Source organism: Mirounga angustirostris, unplaced genomic scaffold, assembly GCF_029215605.1.
Source record: "Mirounga angustirostris isolate CCGP_5_RB_7025 unplaced genomic scaffold, mMirAng1.0.hap1 SCAF_1, whole genome shotgun sequence".
Classification (NCBI taxonomy): domain Eukaryota; kingdom Metazoa; phylum Chordata; class Mammalia; order Carnivora; family Phocidae; genus Mirounga; species Mirounga angustirostris.
The window spans coordinates 95990664-96009461 of record NW_026991709.1 but is presented as its reverse complement, the minus strand read 5'-3'; the positions used below and the strand labels follow the sequence as shown (position 1 = coordinate 96009461).

The following is an 18798-nucleotide window of genomic DNA, read 5'->3' as shown; positions in this document are numbered from 1 at the left end:
GCACAAGCCACTTAATGCTACCCTGCCTCCCTGAATTCACCCTTCCCACACTGGCATCCACTCTCTCACTGAATCTCTTCAACTACTGAAGAACTAACAAATGCCTGAGTTTCTCCCATGTGTAAGAAAGTCAGTGTGAGAGATAAAAGAAATAGATTATAGTCCTGGAACCCCAAAAGATCAATTTAAGTAAGCAGCTACATGGAAACTAATGGGATCACTGTCAACTGAAGTAGAAAAAAAAAAAGTCTTTATGGCGGTGAAAGCTGAACTGGTCCCTGAAGAACACAGACTCTTAAAATCACCTTCCTGGTGGGGCACCTGGGTGGCTCAGTTATTAAGCGTCTGCCTTCGGCTCAGGTCATGATCCCGGGGTCCTGGGATCGAGCCCCGCATTGGGCTCCCTGCTCAGCGGGAAGCCTGCTTCTCCCTCTCCCACTCCCCCTGCTTGTGTTCCCTCTCTCGCTGTGTCTCTCTCTGTCAAATAAATAAAATCTTTAAATAAAAATAAAATAAAATCACCTTCCTGGGCCATTTGCAAACTTACGGGTTTCTTCAGGGGTAACACATGTGGGAGTAAAGTTTTTATGTAAGTTTAGAACAGACAAGAATTTCCATTTTGTTTCCAATACTTCCACTAATTAGTCCAGTAATTTTTTTCAGCTTTTGAGGTAACAGTTGTTGGCCAGGTTATCTTTAAAGAGACAATTCAATCATTTCTTAGTAGTAATTGATTCTGAATTCAGAGGAGGAGGAGGGAACATATGATTACGCCTTGCATTAATGGATATCTGGACAAGGAGAGGCTTTCCTCGGGCCTCAGCCATCTAGGAATTCCATGTCACCAGTAAAAGAGTAAAGGGCAAAAAGAGAATAAGCACAAGAGAACAGGGCACCTAATCTCATTTCACCAAAAAGGTAAAGAAAGTACCTCCTGAAGTCCCAGCTAGAAGGAAATAATAGGCTGGGGTGGACCTAACAGCAGGGCTCTCACCCCAACCTCACGTTCTGCCTACTCTGTTTTGTGAGCTCCTCCTGTAATTTATTCTTGATAGCTTCTGAGAGCACTATTAACTACCAACTTGTCAAATTTAACTCTCTAGAATGTTTATAAAAATATTTCAAAAGCTTACACATAATTGTGATTCCATAGAGAGTGCATTTATTGCATTGGTCCCTCCATTTATTGCACTGGTCCCTCCCTCCAAAGGTATCAGCTCATTCCTATACTTTATTTTCTAGTTATCAAGCCTGTCTCTTACACCCATAAAAAAAAAAAAAAAAAAAAAAAAAAAATCCATTTAACTCTTTGGTTACTCAAGTTTTATAGGTCTTGCATAAAATCTTTTGAAAGTATTTTCTTTTTTTAAGGTCAAAATAATTAGGTTAGTTGGTTCTGAATTATCTACTAATTTGGCTTCCTCAAAATCAGGCATGATTTCTCCATGCTAACAACCTTCTCCCCTCCCCACAAACACTATTAATCCTATTCTTTAAAAGGAATCATACATGGCCAAGACACAAGGAAAAGGGGTGCCTGGGTGGCTCAGCTGGTTAAGCATCCAACTTGATTTTGGCTCAGGTCATGATCTCAGGGTCCTGGGATGGAGCCCCTAGCAGAGATGGGCTCCCCACTGAGCAGGGAGTCTACTTGTCCCTCTCTCTCTGACCTTCCCCCGCTCATGTGCGCACTCTCTTCCACTCTCTTTTAAATAAATAGATAAATCTTAACAAAAAAAGACACAAGAATAAAAGGTACATCTCTTATGACTCAAATGAAAATGAGGCAAGTCAGATAAAAAAAGCTAGAACATAAGTAGACAGACTCAAGAGGCCACCTATCAACTTTTGTGCTGCCATAAGAAGAGAGATGCAGTCATGTGTTTTATACATAGTAAATGTTTCCAAAATAATCCGTTTCTGGGGTTGCCAAGTTTTCCAGCAAAAAATGTAAGCAGAGCCACCTATCACAAATATGTTTCATTAAAAATTGCTTACTAGAATGTAAAACTCTAGGGAATGCTCACAATTTTATCCAGAAAATTGCACAAAGACTTCTGAATAACAGCTCTAACACTTAACTACATGCCTGGTACTATTCTCGGTACTACAATATATTAAGTCATTTATTTTACAGAGTTATGAGAAATAAGTATATTACTGTTTATCATCAGTTTATAAACAAGGTCAGAAAGATAAGACTACATAGCCTAGAGTAAGGGGCAGAGCAGTAATTCTTATGCAAGATATTAACTACGATCACCTCTGGATGGAGGGACTGCAGGTAAAACCCATGCCTTCACTATGGAGAAGTATGTTTACTATGCTCCAATTCTGGGGTTTGATTTTTTTCTTTCAATTAAAAAAAAAGGATGGTTAGGTATGTGAAGTTGGAGAAGTATTCACAGATTTCATTTGCTTATTGGAAAAAATTAAGAGTTGCATATTCTGCTGAGTTGGCTGAAATAACTGTGTTGGATGCTTCTGAATATAATATTAATTACTTATTCAGAAGTACCATTTTTGTGTGATTTATAAACAAGCATATAAACCCTTGGTGATCTAAAATTCTTAGTTGTTTGCGAAACTGTTTATTCCTATCTCAAAACACAATACATATTTCTTCAGAAATTATACTTCACCTTAAAATAATTCCTCTAAAAAGTCACAGGAAACGATGATTCATGATGTATCTTTCCCTGGAATGAAGAATTGAACTACACCTCTCTCCTCCATACACAAAGATCAGTAGAAAGTAATACAGTACATGAGAACTGACCTAAGACTTGTCATGACACTTCTATAAACTCACTATTTCATAAGGTAACCAGGAGACCTATTTCACAGTACATTTACAACACATGCAATATACTTGGACTCTGAACTCTGCAGCAGCTGATTAAATAAGAAACCTACTCCTTTCTCAGCTGTCTTGGCATAGCTTCATTAAGTTTAGCAAACATCAAACTCCCAGAATGCCATAAATAACTTTGCTTTGTGAGCTGGAGTAACAGTACTAAAATTTCCCAGATATAAGGATGCCCTACTATCTAAAAATCTGTTCTACAAGAAGACTTCCAGACTACCATTGTTACTACTATGAATGTTATGGTAAGGTGAGAATGGGTACGTTTTTTTAACTCTTCCAATACACTGTGGACAAAATTAAGTGTATCATTTAGCTCCAGAGTTAAACATTCATCCCTACTCTGGTACTACTTTCTGTAAGATTAATTTGACAATCATTTTATCTTTAAATCCGTATAGCACAGAAAAACAGAGCCAAACTAAATTCTAACTTCCCCATTAGTAGATCTGTAGAAAAATCTATGTTTGAACTATAGTTAAATCTAATGTTTAACTGACTAGGTATCTTATTTTAGATGTTACATTAATACACTGGAATGTCAGACAACAATGCTAGTATTTTATTCTTCTCAACCACACACTTCACATTTGAAGGCACAATTATTTTATTCCATTCCTAAATCAAGCCCCAGATTTCATATCTCTATCAAAAAGGAGACCTACTACCACTATTCCTAAAAGCCTGTTATTTCTGAACACTTGTTTTTGTAACGTGACAAAAATAATTTTTATAAAAAGCTTGATACCATGATGTTAGATCATAAATTTGAGAGCTAGACCCTGACAATTTGACACAGTATCTCTCAGTCTGCTACATCTAGCCATTTCATTTTCAAATTCAGTTCTAGCAATTCTTGAACCAACTATGAAACATTTGGCAACACGTTCTAATTCCAGGCCCATTAACCCACATATTTTTTAGATGTCATCTGGCAAGAATCATTGCCTTTATTTCTGGAAGAGATTTACCAGTCCATTCATAGCCTTTTTTCTTTCAAATTAATTTTTCTTACACATGAATAAATTAGAAAAGATATCTCAGTATTAATCCCAACAGTTCATTTTATCAGAATCTCATATCCTATATAACTATTTTCCAAAGCTAAGATTCAAATAAAATCCATTTTCCTTATGTAGGAAAAGATCACTCTAGTTGTTAGAAAAAAAACTTCTCTCACTCCTCTTCACTAACTAGAGGATCAAACAGCTCTGCAATGTAAATTGCCCTTCCTTCAAGTAAAGACTCAAAATACTAGATAAATACAGAAATGCCCCATACAACTTGGCCCAAAAGTCCACAGGGGTGGCTAGCTATACAGACCCAAGAAGAGGGAGCACTTCTGGGTAGAACTGCCATAATGGTTCTCGAAGTACCTGAGAAGTTAAAACACTAAACATCAACATACATTACTTAATAGTTTCAGTGACTGTCTTCTTACCTCATACCTGGTACAAGGATAATTAAATAATGTATTTGCTTAAACATCTGTTTAAGATGTTTAAGAAAATAGTTCCCTATGGTTCTTAAGAAGAGGTATAATGCCTTTTTCTTTTTCACATCCTCGGACCCTAGCAGACTACTCAGCAAATAAATGGCTGACATTTAGTAAATATTTACTAAACAGAACTTAAGCACTTGCTTCTAACAGTAACTGTAGTCTTGTAATGAATGGGTACGTATTAGAACAAAATGGTGGAACTAATTACTGGGGTGTTGGCTATACCTGCCAGAGATGGGTATTACCAGCCCTAAAAGAGTGCCTCCAATGCTTCCACAGTATTAGTATAACAGGGACAGGTTTTTCAAAAGATGCCTCCTATTGCTTCCTCTTTAGTAACAAAACTTCTAAATTTCCCAACCTCCTTTGCAGGTAGGTGTAGTCATAAGACTAAGTTCTTGCCAATGAGATGTAAATGGAAGTCTTGTATAGGACTTTCAAAAACGTTACTTAAAGGAAGCTTAATTGGCTGGAAGTAACACCCCCAACTCTATTCCATTTTTTTGTGCCTTCCAGACAACAACTTAGGACATAATGAATGGAGATTCAGCAGCTACCCCACATGCTGAGGTGACCTTGATAACGCAAAGTAAGCACTAGGATACCGAGTCATAATAACACTAGCACTGGACCACTTATCGCTATAATTTTTATGCAAGAGAAATAACTTTTATCCAAGCAACTGCTTTTTTCTTTTATGATCACCAAACCTAATAACACTATTTGACAGATAGCATTTAGAATTTCAAAATGTATGTCTGAAATGGCAACTAGGTCTGTGATTTCCAAGTTGAAGAGGATGAATCACTCTCTATTGTCCCCAAGACTTAAGACCACAAATGCATCAAATACATTATTATTAAACCTAATAATGTGGGAGAAAGGGTTTTGTAATCCAGAATCTTACTCTAATATAAATACTTTACAAAAAGGAATAAACAGTCACTGGAAATGGTGAGGGTTTCCAAGTTACAGCAGCAACAATAAGGTCAATGGTGTTGACAGCTTTATAATTAGCAAAACAAAAACAGAAAGACCCTAATTAAATATACAGAAAGGCTAAGGCTGAAGCCACTGAATTTGGAATCCTAGATTTTAGTTCTAGGTAATTTTATGAACACCATTTCACATATTAGGAACTCAATTCACTATTAAAAGGAGGGGCATGATTAAATTATTTCTAAGGAATTTCCAGCTCTAATTCTCTAAATTAAAAGAAAAACCGAAAATGTATTAAGTCCTAGAAAATTCCTCAAATAAAAAAGCAACTACATCTTCTCTAGATACTAAAGCAATAGTAGCTTCCATTTATCAGTAAAAATATGTTTTGTCTCTACTGACTAGAATTCATCAGGATATTTTTGTGCCTGCTCTTCTGGCTACCTAAAATGTGCTTATCCTGAACTCAACTGTCAAACCCTTACTTACCTCTTTTCGATCTTAGCATTTATGTCTCATCTTGAATGAGGCTGGTCCTGAACCCTAAAGCAGATCCCACCTGCTATTTTATTGAACATACAATTTTTCATGACTTCATAGCACTTACCACAACTTTCTATTTATATAATTACTTGCATTCTTTTATTCAATGTCTGTCTCTCCCCCTATAATGAAACCTCCAGATGGGAAGCAATATATGCAGGTTCCCCCTCCCTACTGTTTTATGTCCAGTCCTGGTACAATGCCTAACACACAGATGAAATTCATCTATGTATTTGTTATATGAAGGAACAAACAAATGAATAAATGACGCAGGCATCAAGAATTGAAGAGATCATATGAGAAATGTTTACCTACTTACCTCATTAAACACAGGATACATGACTGCATAGAGGGGCATAGAAACCATGGAAGTGGTCTCAGCTTCATTCTTCATCTCTTCCATTGTCATCCTCATTCAAAAGCCAACTACAGTAGAAAAAGCAGTGCTAAAATGCAGAGGAATCTTCATTCACTGCAGTATTTCTTTTCTCTTTTGTGATAAAAGAACAGGGCACAAAATATATACTGACCTGGTTAAAAGGAAAGAAAGAACAGAGATTTCCTCTATTAAGGGAAAACTACAAACACCAATAACTTTCTTTTCCAGTGTCTCTATCTTATGAACAGCTGATTTGTTAATGTATCTTACTTGTGAAGGTACCCCTGATCAGTAAGACATCTCTTTTCCTCCTCAGACTCAGGAATTTGCCCTTTCTTACAACTAATTTTCCCTCATTAACGAAGCTGTGATTCAAAAATCCACTCATCTTAGAGAGAGTGCTCCCTGAAGCACCATGGAATAATGATGCATCTAATTCTATCATATATACAATCAAAAAAGTTAATACAAGAAATTATCAACAAAGTGTATAATTATGACACTTATACATAACATAAAACTATAACTGTGAAATACATAAAGCATAAATGTTAACGGAGAACTGCATTAAGAATTAAGAAAAAAGGGGTGCCTGGGTAGCTCAGTTGTTAAGCGTCTGCCTTCGGCTCAGGTCATGATCCCAGGGTCCTGGGATCCAGCCCCGCATCAGGCTCCCTGCTCAGCGGGAAGCCTGCTTCTCCCTCTCCCACTCCCCCTGCTTGTGTTCCTGCTCTCGCCGTGTCTGTCTCTGTCAAATAAATAAATAAAATCTTACAAAAAAAAAAAAAAATTAAGAAAAAAGGTGTTTAGATTAAAATCTTTTTGCTAATAGTTCATTGATTTTGCCACCAAAAAATAACAACAAAAGCATAGCCAAGCACCAAAGATTTAAGACAAATCTTAAAACTGGGAAAATTCTATAAATTTGTCTATTTGGGGGAAAAAATGTTATTTAATTTTGCCAGTGGTATTTCTGAATCTTTGTCCAAACCTGGCACAAAACCTAAGTAGAGAGATCCACAGACACTGATAGTTTGACAATATACTGAGAATTCAACAATATAAGAAAGAAATTTTGCCTTGAATAGTTGAGGAAGTATGTTGGTTTTTAAAAGAAAGCCACTGTATTTATTTCCTTTGCTAGGCTAAAAAATGAGCCTAATTATAAAGTAAGAGAGTAATATTAGGGACATATCTATATTTTAAACAATGTATATTGGTATATATATTTCAAAACCATCAATTTTGAATAATTTCTATCATTTATAAAGCATTTTCAGATTATAAAACATTTTTCACACACTTTTAGTCCTCACAATTACTTTACATTAACTGTCATTCTAATCTTATTTCAGGTTCTGAGATGATAAATGATTTGACCAAGAACACACATGCAGAGGCCCAAGACTTGATCCTAATACTCTCAATCCAGATCTAATAATTCCACAAAAAAAAAAAAAACAAAAAAAACTAAGTTTGAAGTAGAGACAAAGAATCTCAGCTCATCTACCCAAGAAAATACCCAGAAGTTATTCATTCACTGAATAAATGTAGGCTTAGCACCTACTCTGTAAAAGATGCAGTGGGGGGGGGGGGTGATTAAGATGTGGTCCTAATCATTAAATCTTATCTGGGCCAGACTGTGGAAGACCTAAGCAGTTTGAAAGATACAATCAAAGGTCTGAGTATGCAGAACTTCAAAAAGCTCTAATAACTTATCCCATCTGAGAACTGCTTACTATCCTTCCATAATCCCTACCAGTGAAAGGGAACTTGACACCTACAGAAACAGGCTAGTCCCATTTCTGGTAGTTCTAAATATGGAAAGTTTTTCGTTTTGGGGCTACAAGCTGCTCACTGACCTCACAGAACCAAATCAATAAATAAAAATAAGAAGGCCAATTCCTAAGTCTTATTCTATAGGGTAACAGAAAGCCATTACCTGATCAGATCATTTATTTAAGCGGATTGCTTTGGTCATACTGTTAAGGATAGAATGGAGGAACATAACCTGATGGCAGGGGAAACTTAAGAGACCTAGTATAGTTATATAAAAGACCAACCAGACCTGAGCAAGTAGCAAGAGGAAGAAGGTAAATAATCAATTGTGACCCTGCTGTTTCTAATTAACTACTTAACTGGCCATTCGGTAATCTTCTTTTCCACTTTAGAAATAAATTGTGAATACTTTTTCATATTAAACTTGGAACAAAAAAGAGGGGCTGAAATGCAGGGATAGTAGTCAAAATGAAAATGATGGATACTGGAAGCATGGTATAGACAGTAATTGAAGGCATCAGTATCAATGGGAAAAAAAAAAAAAAAAACAAGCAAGAAATAGCAGAACAGGGTCAACACCAGAACTTGAAGAGCCAGCTCATGGGGTAACAGAAAAAAAATCATTCGTTTATTTAACAAATATTTATCCATTACCTATACAGAATTAGGCCTAGGACTAGCTACGGAGCAGTGAACAAGACAAGACAGTCTCTGACCTCATGGAGCTTATACTATGAAAGGAAAGCCAGAAAGTGAACAATTGTCAGTATCAACAAGGGAGAAGTGCAGATGCTATACTGCTATTGGAGAACTGGGTGACAGAACCAGCATCACAGAAACCAGGTGTTTCAAAGAGAAGGTGGTCCAAAGTTTTAAATGCTCCCAAGCATGGACAGTAACTTTTAAAAAATGATTGGATTTCTTGATGCGGTCATGAATAATGCTGGAAGAGTAATGTCACTTGTATACCGGGAGCAAGAACTACCTATCTGTAGGAACTGAGACGGTGAGCTGGTGAGTGAGGTGATCTCAGTAAAAAGGAGGTGAATTCCTAAAGTAGGCTCAATTGGATTATTTTTGTCTTTTACTCTTTTGAACATGTATGTATCCCTGCATATATAAAGGCAGACAGAAGTGAAGGGATCAGTAAAAGTAGCCAGAGTCACTCAGAATTCCTGCTGGCACCTACCTATCTACCCCACTAAACCTGTTCAAATACTTAATTTTTACCTTTGTAAACAGTGGCATTGAAATTTTTTTTAATTGTGTTGAATCAATAGTATTGTGCCATGTCAGGAATTTCACTTAAGATACTTATGATCTAGGGGCGTCTGAGTGGCTCAGTCGTTAAGCGTCTGCCTTTGGCTCAGGTCATGATCCCAGGGTCCTGGGATCGAGCCCCGCATCGGGCTCCCTGCTCTGCGGGAAGCCTGCTTCTCCCTCTCCCACTCCCTCTGCTTGTGTTCCCTCTTTCACTGTGTCTCTCTCTGTCAAATAAATAAATAAAATCTTAAAAAAAAAAAAACATATTTATGATCTAAATTTAAGAAAAACCAAACATATATATGTATTTCTTGCCTCTAAGACCAACTTACAGTACTATCAGCTACTATTTGTCATCAAAAAGAAAGTATTATAGGGGTGCCTGAGTGGCTCAGTTGGTTAAGCATCTGCCTTGGGCTCAGGTCATGATCTCGGAGTCCTGGGATCAGCCCCGCATCTCTCTCTCCCTCTGCCCCTCCCCACTGCTCATTCTCTCTCTCTCTCAAATAAATAAAGTCTTTAAAAAAAAAAAAAGAATTACAGCAATATTATGAGCTAAATAGGTGTCTGTCTTACATCATACTAATCTACCTTTTAATACTGTTCCTCTGGAAAATGTTCCAAAGAACCAGGTTACAACTGAACTTCTCAGAACACACATTCACAAACTGGGGCCACTCAGTTTCATTAGTGTTTATATGAGATTAAAAATCAACAATTTCAATAAGTCTTTTTAAATACGCCAATTTTAGTTCAGGTTAAAATATGCTGTCATTCCTTCTACATGCTTCTTTATTTGAAATGGTTCAGTGGACAACCTGCAATTACTCCAAGCAACAGAGCCTGTTAACCTGAAGAGCAAGGGTCAACTGAGCTGAGCAAGAGCTTGAGTCCCTGCCCCTTTGAGAAGGTTTCTTACTTTCACCACGGGTAACGTCAGGCCCAGGGCAGCTGGGCAGCACATTACCAAAGTTTCAGCTCTCTAAGGGATACTGGTTTCTGAGGTGAGTGCTGATCATGCATACAGAGCCAACTAACAATTAGTAACTCCAAATCCCAAATCTGGAAAGGCCTTAAAAAGTCACCTCATCTACCATGTAGTACAATAGAAACCACAGTCCAAAAAATGACTTGCCATGATTATAATTGCTAAGTAATAATAAATAATAAAAATTTAATGTGGGTATAGTGGCAACACAGCAAGAGCTACTTAGTTTCCTATTTCCAATGTGTTGCGCTGGGGGAAAAGTTTTCATTTCAAAGCAAGCTTTGTTTCCTGAGAAGTTAGCATCACAACATTTTTAAAAAACCAGAACTATAGATGTCAATAACTTAGACAAAACGTATACTTTTAAGCAAATTTTTCTTCAAAAACACCCTCTGTGATATGGTAATACCTATACAAATAGAATATAAGCAATCGATTCATTTATACTTTCCCCCTTATTTCCTTCAATGTTCAAAATAGCACTAATTTCTGACATAAGATGCATAAGTATTAAATACCTTCCTGCACTTAAGACCATTATTATTTGTTTAAAGTGAGGGGAAAACAAAAATAGGTTCCTGGCCATCCCACTGCCAAAGTCTTAGTCTTTGGAGTTTCTATCCGGCCCTGAGCAAAGAACAGGAGTCTGTTCATTTAAAGAACTATACTCAGGGGCGCCTGGGTGGCTCAGTCGGTTAAGCGTCTGCCTTCGGCTCAGGTCATGATCTCAGGGTCCTGGGATCCAGCCCCGCATTGGGCCCCCTGCTCAGTGGGGAGCCTGCCTCTCCCTCTCCCTGCCACTTCCCCTGCTGTGTGTGCATGCTCTCTCTGTCAAATAAATAAAGAAAATCTAAAAAAAAAATTAATTAATTAAAAAAAATAAAGAACTATACTCAGATATATCTCAAGGGTCAGAATCAGCATTTTCTGAGAGAGCCTCATTTTAATCCAACTGGGCAGGAGATAATTCTAGAGCTAAAGTTATTTGCTCACAAATATAAGGAGTGGACAAATGAAGTCCCTGGTACTGAAATATGCAGTTCTTGGGGAGAAAAAGAAGGCTCCTAAATGGGCGCCTGGGTGGCTCAGTTGGTTGAGAGACTGCCTTCGGCTCAGGCCATGATCCTGGAGTCCCTGGATCGAGTCCCACATTGGGCTCCCTGCTCAGCAGGGAGTCTGCTTCTCCCTCTGACCCGCCCCCCCCTCATGTGCTAGCTCTCTCTCAAATAAATAAAATCTTAAAAAAAAAAAAAAAAAAGAAGGCTCCTAAATAAATTCTACACTTAAAACATTTGTAGGCAGGTATATTTGTCTTGTTTTTATGTATAGTCGAATCCAAAACTTAGCCCTCTCACCTGGTCTTAAATTCTTATAATTCCTTTAGTTTCCCTCCCTGAAGAGGGAAAGATTGATTGATTGATTTGATTTTGATTGGACCCACAACCTATTCATGAACACTTAGCTAAAAGAAGTTTATTCATTCTGGCAGTAAGCAGAATCCATGTTTATGCCACCAAATCTGTATTTCTTTTTCCCAATAGGGACATTAGTCAGTATAGAAGGTACATAGTAGACAATAAATGTTTGTTGAATGAAATTAATGAGATAAGAGATGGGCAATTTGTAAGTTGAATCAGTCTTGCTAACACTTTTCAAATATCAAGCCTAGCAAAACAAAACAAACATAGAAATCTAATTAATTCTATTAACAGAGTCTAATTTACCAGTCACATTTAGCAGATTTTACTACTTCTTGCTATCCCAAGCTCTTCCTAGTATGGTAAGCTAAGAGAATATCAGCATCAGATGATTGCAACTAAAATCAGAATTCCAAGAGAAATTTACATGAAAACTAAAGAAAAAATAAAACAATCAGAGATTATAAATTATTTTATTAGGGCTGCTAGGATATCTTTTAGATCATGGAATAAAACTGGCATATAATTTAATAGTTCACAAAATTCTCAAAATGCAAGAATTTCCAACATAGGTTAGCCCGGCTTTATACATAAGCAAGATCCAAAAAGTTATCCAGCTTTCAGCCCATAGCAAAACTTTCTCTTATGGGAAAGGATGCAGGACTGGTGTAGTTTCCAAATGTTGGACGACCTAAGCCATCACAATCACTTCAGTCCTCATTAAAAATATTCCCAAGATGACTCAATCAGCATCTCCAAGATAGGGTCCAGGAAGCTGTATTTTTAGCAGACAACCCCAGTGATTCTCATGAACAGGACAAGCTGGAAACCACTGGTATGGAAAGAACAGTGCCTAGAGAGTCAGAAAAACTAGCTGCCAAGGCCAGGCTCCGGGACTTGGGTAAAATTGACTAAGTACCTGAGACAGGGGTTCTTTTTGGTTCTGACTTTGTGGAAGTTTCACTTAATCACTGGCCTTGTTTTCCCAACAGAAACAAAGAGGGAATAAAATTATATCATTTTAAAGGCTCTGGTATTCTAAATTTCAGTGATAATAAATGTTATTACTGTGATCTACCACAGGTTCAAAAGTAATCTCATGGGAAACTAAAAAAATTTTTTATCAGATCACAAAAACTATTTACGTTTTCTAGTAGAGAGGGCCTGTCCAGTAGTTGGTTGATTCAAGGTCTCAAATACCTGACAACTCTTTGCATTCTCTCAAGCACCTGGGAGCTTGAATCATACCCATCAGGCTCCTAGAAAACTAAATTTATTCTAAGGCTGTGTAGCTCAGTCTGGCCATTTAGCATAGCTGAAAAGTGAGCCTTTGATAATCACAACCTACTTTTTAGGGCCTTCTCACCTCAAAATGTTGTAGCCACTTTTAAACAAGAGCCAAAATATTTAGAGGAGAAAGCTAGGAAAAAGGGAGGCAGAGGAATAGGGTTAAGTGGATCCTACTTAAACCAAAATAAGCTTAAAACCTTCAAGATATACCTACATCTCTCTCCTTCCTCTGCAAATTATATTTCCTATAATTCAAGGTCTTCCATATGTAGTTTTCTTTTTTAATGAGGTTATGTGGAATTCAACCTTCCTGAGCACGCCCTACAATCAGTTCAGTTTTTACTGAATTTTGCATTTAGGGACATCTAGAAACAGTCCCTTGTTAATGGTTAAGTGTAACATATGACACTTTGCCACCATATTTGTTTACATATATCAAAATTTTTTCTAGACATCTTCAAGATATCAATGGAGAATCTGTGCACAGCTATGAAAAAAAAGCCTAAGTATTAAGGTCTGAAAACAAGGGCTCAAATTCTGCATACTGTCATTATAAACCATCTTATCTCTGAGCAAAGCACTTCACCTCTCCATGTTTTAGTTTCTTTTTTAAAATGGACAAAAACCAAGCTGTATACTTGAAAAGAGATGTAGTTAGAATAAAAGATGAGGTGATTTCTAAATCAAACCATAAAACTTCTATATTAAATACCTGTAATTTACTAAGCACTGTGCTTTTGTACTTTTAAATAACTATTCAAAGAAAGTACACATTCCACTATGAATTATCACTTCATTGGAAGGTCTAACCTCTCGATCAAATTTTTAAAGGCACCCTCTCTGTTATAACACAATTTCCAGGTATCTGATACCACTAACGGTTGAAGGACTCCAGCTATGCTTTGTTAAAAAACAGGATAAAAAAGATAAAGTCTTCAATATCTCTGTTAACATGATTGACCAAACAAGCATTTGCTAAGCTATTAAGAAGTAAGAGAGGCTCTAACTAAAACATCATCTGAAAGCTAAGATGTCTTTGAAAACAGGTAACACTGGCAAATTAGAACACAATGACCCATAAAGGAAAAAATGCAAAATATAGAAGTGCTCTAAATTTAACTCCATTCCTTTATCATTCTTTGTTAATTCCCATGTCTGTCACAGATAGGTGTTCCCTTACTAATAAGCAGACGTGGTACTACACATACACTTACAAATCAGTCACTTAAAACTTACGATTTATTTTTTCTGTGGAGAAATAAGATTCTAAAAAACACTTCAAAATCCACAATGTTACCTACAGGAAAATAGGAATATGACTGCTTCCATTATACTTAGCTAACATTAGTAACACTGTCATTAGAGAGGTGAGTAATAAGCATAGTGATTCTAGAATCAGACTTGCCTACATTCAATGCTGGATCTACCACTTAATATATGGTGTGACCTGGGGCAAGTTATCTAACTTCTCTGTGCTACAGTCTTCTCATCTATGAAATGGGAATAATAGTCTCTCTCTTAAGGCTGATGTGATGATTCAACAAGTTATTACAGATAAAGTGTTCAGAACAGTGCAAGGCACATAGTAACTATTCAATATTAGCTATTATAACTACATTTTAATCAGATCTCCTTCTAGAAATCAGGTCTCCTGCACAATCATCTAGCCAGGCAAATCAAGAATGCTTGAAAGCCAGACAAATAAAGAAAGGTAAGTGATTTTAAGCCTCCTTAAAACAGCAGAACTGTTGTTTTTCAAGTAAAATCTTTTATCAAGAGAGATAAAATACACTAAACTGTTCATTCGTGCAATAAATGGATGAAGTAACTAGTTTCCAGCCCCTAGCCCCTCCTTCTCATAGGAGTTCTTCAGCAACTCTCTCTCCACAGTTGGAAAACTATTGCTCTAGGACAATCAGGACACAAGCTTTATAAACAAAGCATTATGAAGAACAAAGGGGAACGAATGGTCCCAAAAGTAAGGTCGAGTGCTGGCAAAAGCCCCTCTGGGCCCAGATTTTTCCATAACTCAGTTAAGAAACTTAAATGTTAAGACCCTAAAATTTTAAAGCGAAAACAGCCATTATATATTATTTCATCCAATCTCCAAATTTTACAACTTAGAAATGTCCACAGACACTCACATTAAGAAAGCAAACAGAATGGTGACAGACATTTTAAACAAATACGCTACTGAGCTACTATAGCCTATTGTATAGGACATGTTAGTCTGCCAAATGAACTACTTCTAGACTAACCTGCCCTGATCTTTAAGTCATCCATGGGTCAATCTGCTTACAGCCAACCCCCAAATTCCACGTACAGTGTTTGAAGACTGAAACCAGCAGGAATGGGGCTCTGATTTAAGGTGTTACTAAGCAGCACAAATTTGTGGATCCTCAATTTGGTGCTGCTGAGACCTCTGACTCACTCACCTTAAAAGTTAACTGCATCATGTCAGTGTATGCACTTGCATATTTTGGAGAGCATAGTTTCTTGTGGGGAAGGGGAGTATTGTTTCTTAATACAGAAATCTATAAAACAGACAAGAATTAAATTTTTCTACACACAGATGGGACAGTATAGAGCACTAGGTATGCTCTCAAATTTGAAACAAGAACCTGAGTTTCAATTTTTGCTCAGCTGGGTGTTATCATTTAAGTTATTCATTTCTCTTTCTATACTGAGAAATTAACGAAAATATTGAAGTACTCAACTTACATGGTTATTAAGAGTTCTAAACACATATGAAGCAGTTAATAAAGTGGCTGACACAATAAGCATTTAATTCATATTGTTACATTTTATTTATTTATTTTTAAAGATTTTATTTATTTATTTGACAGAGAGAGCGCACACGCACGCAAGCAGGGGGAGCAGGAGAGGGAGAAGCAGGCTCCCAGATGAGTAGGGAGCCCAATGCAGGGCGGATCCCAGGACCCTGAAATCATGACCTGAGCTGAAAGCAGACACTTAACTGACTGAGCCACCCAGATAACCCCAGTTACTGACATTTTTAGACAGAGTTCTATGAATCTGACATAGCAAAAGGACTGGAACTAGGGTGAGGCAAACCAGACCACTCAGAGCACAAAACTTAGCTCTGACTTGCATGACACAGAGTAACTGCCTCCTTAAATTTTGTACCCTAGGCCCCTCATTTACCTCACACTAGTCCACACCTGCATAGCACACACAATGACAACCTCTTATTGGTTATCACAATGTCATAAAGGTCATTTCACATAGCATATTTATAAAAATTTTTTCTCCCCCATTTGGCCAAAGTGAAGGCATAAAATACTTGGACTACCAGAAAAAAAAAAAAAAGTTACATATCATCCAAAGCAAGCTACAAAGTTTTAGAATACTTAAAAGGCTTTGGTCAATAAGTGAATTTTAAAATTGTCTGTCAAGCTTATGTTAAAATTACTTTTTATTCTCTTCATGTAAATAAATCAACTTTAATAGAGAAAACTGACCCAGAAGCAGACTGGGTAGCAGACTGAAATAAAGATGCAACCAAAGACCTCAAGATGATTCAAGCGAATTCATAAAAGGGCATAAGACAATAAATAGCTGACAACAAAATCAAAGGGCTTGTTACCTCTGAATTACCTGACAGGAAATAGGAACAATAAAAGTAGCAACAACCGGCTTCTAAGATACTTCTGCACAAGTAATTCAGGAGAAAACAGTACATCTTTTTAGTTGTGACAATCCTCAATTTTCCTATTCCAATGCCTAAATTTTTGTTAAATCCTAGTCTGAACAAAATTTAAATGAAAACATTTGTTGTAGGGCAGGAAACAAATTCAACCTTTGAATATGTTCATCTTTTCTAAGTTCTTAATCTAGTGGCTCATCAAATGTCTGAGGTACATCTTTCTATTTTCCTTTTTATTTTGTGATCTCCCGTTTTAATTTTTCCAATATAATGCTAAAGCTTTCCTTTAAAATCCCTTAGAAATTCAACTAAACTTAAACCTTCATACTGTTCCTATGTTCCCTATGCTTGAAGGTACAATTTAAGGAGACTGTACCACATGGGCTAGGCCTCCCTGCCTTGTATCACTTATAATATCTACCATTTATCTTAATGACTCTTAATTGCCTAAGGTCCTCTACCAAATGCAATGTGTATTTTCTTTACCTTACTTACAAAATTTCTTTGCACCAACACGGCCACAAGGCACTCAAATGTTGATAAAATTGTTAGCTCTAGATAACAAATTCACTGGGTCATTTGTTTAAAACTAGGTGCTAATGAGGACAAGGTTTTATCTTTTTTTTTTTTTTTTTTAGATTTTATTTATTTATTTGAGAGAGAGAGAATGAGAGACAGAGAGCACGAGAGGGAAGAGGGCAGAGGGAGAAGCAGACCCCCTGCTGAGCAGGGAGCCCGATATGGGACTGGATCCCGGGACTCCAGGATCATGACCAGGATCATGACCTGAGCCGAAGGCAGTCGCTTAACCAACTGAGCCACCCAGGCGCCCAGGACAAGGTTTTATCTTGATGATAGCATTTAACTTCACTTTTAGCTCCTGATCTCAAATACAAATGCTATTAGTTACATTCACACACAAAAAATGAGGATATCTGCTTGTATATATAGTTCCTCTTGTAGCCTTCCTTTCAAAACTGTAATTTTTTAAGGAGGCAAATCAAAATTAAGATAGGACCCCAGAAATCTAGAGTTTTGACAACACTGCCAGAATGCCAATTTTATTATGGATAAAGACATCCAGAAAGCATATGTATTTCTGAATAAGAGATCACAGCAAAATTCGAAGTTCTTTGGAATTTAATTAAACCTTGCAACATTGTCAACTGGTATAGGGAGCAGTTGCAGCCTAGAGGCCAGGTCTGACTCCTCTACCATTCCCAACTGGCTTTTGTGGTAGTAACCTTACATAAGTCTAAGATGGCAGCAGGGGTGTAACATCTTAGGGTTTTGTCATTCCTTAACTCCAATCTCCACTAGAGTTCCAGTTCATCCTGAAGACAGGATGGTTGAATGAGGCAGGAAGGCGTGTTTCAGTACCAGAGACCAGATGGTAAGTTAGAGAAACTATAATTTTTTTCCCTTTCTATTAGCTCTGACCCAAAATTATCAAATGAATTGGTGCATGCAAAAGTACATTAATATGTAAGGAAGGGGGTAAAAGAGGTCCAAAGATAAAAAGAAAAAAAAAAAAAAAAAAAAAAACAGGAAAAAACTGCCCGTGTAACAGTCTTCCCATCCCCTTCCCCTTCTACCCACTAAATGATAAACGCATTAAAGAGAAGTTTTATTCCTTTTTCTATTTCCTAGTAGCTAGTGCAGTACTCTGCATAGTCAGTCTAAGTTAGCAAGTGTTAGGTGGAGATTGGTGATGAAAAGTCAAAGAGTCCATGCCCTTGAGGGTGGTGCGGTCCCGCAGGGAAGAGGAACAATAAAGAAATACAACACGTCAAGCTGCCACTTTGCATAACTCCTCAAGCACACCTGCCTCATGTTACACATATACTTATCGTACACAAGTTCAACACGCATGCCTAACATTTTTTGAAGAAAACAAAAAAGAGAACTATTGAAATCCGAAGGTGATCATAAATCCATTCCACGCACGTAAGTCCCAGAATGAAAGACAGGACAGACACGGATCTGCTATTCCCCCTGCCAGACTTAGGGACACAGTACCTCTCACTATGAGCACCTCACCACACTATGATTCCTGTGTTATACATATTTCTTTTCCAACATGACTCTGAATAACAAGTCAAATGCTTCACCTACTACTCAAAGGAAAAGTAATTCTATCCCAGTGCTAAAGAAAAACTGGCTGG

The 18798-nt window shown here is 37.1% G+C and overlaps 1 protein-coding gene across 3 annotated transcripts in view; it reads right to left on the bottom strand.

Annotated features, from left to right (window-relative positions):
- The window catches only part of PDCD10 (programmed cell death 10), a 48145-nt gene that overhangs the window by 23364 nt on the left and 5983 nt on the right, over positions 1–18798 (bottom strand). For all 3 annotated transcript variants that reach the window (XM_045903438.3, XM_064585742.1, XM_045903439.3), the window contains one exon: positions 6169–6379. In XM_045903438.3, the coding sequence (XP_045759394.1) occupies positions 6169–6264 (96 nt within the window). In that variant the 5' untranslated portion in view covers positions 6265–6379. The remainder of the gene's footprint in view (positions 1–6168; positions 6380–18798) is intronic.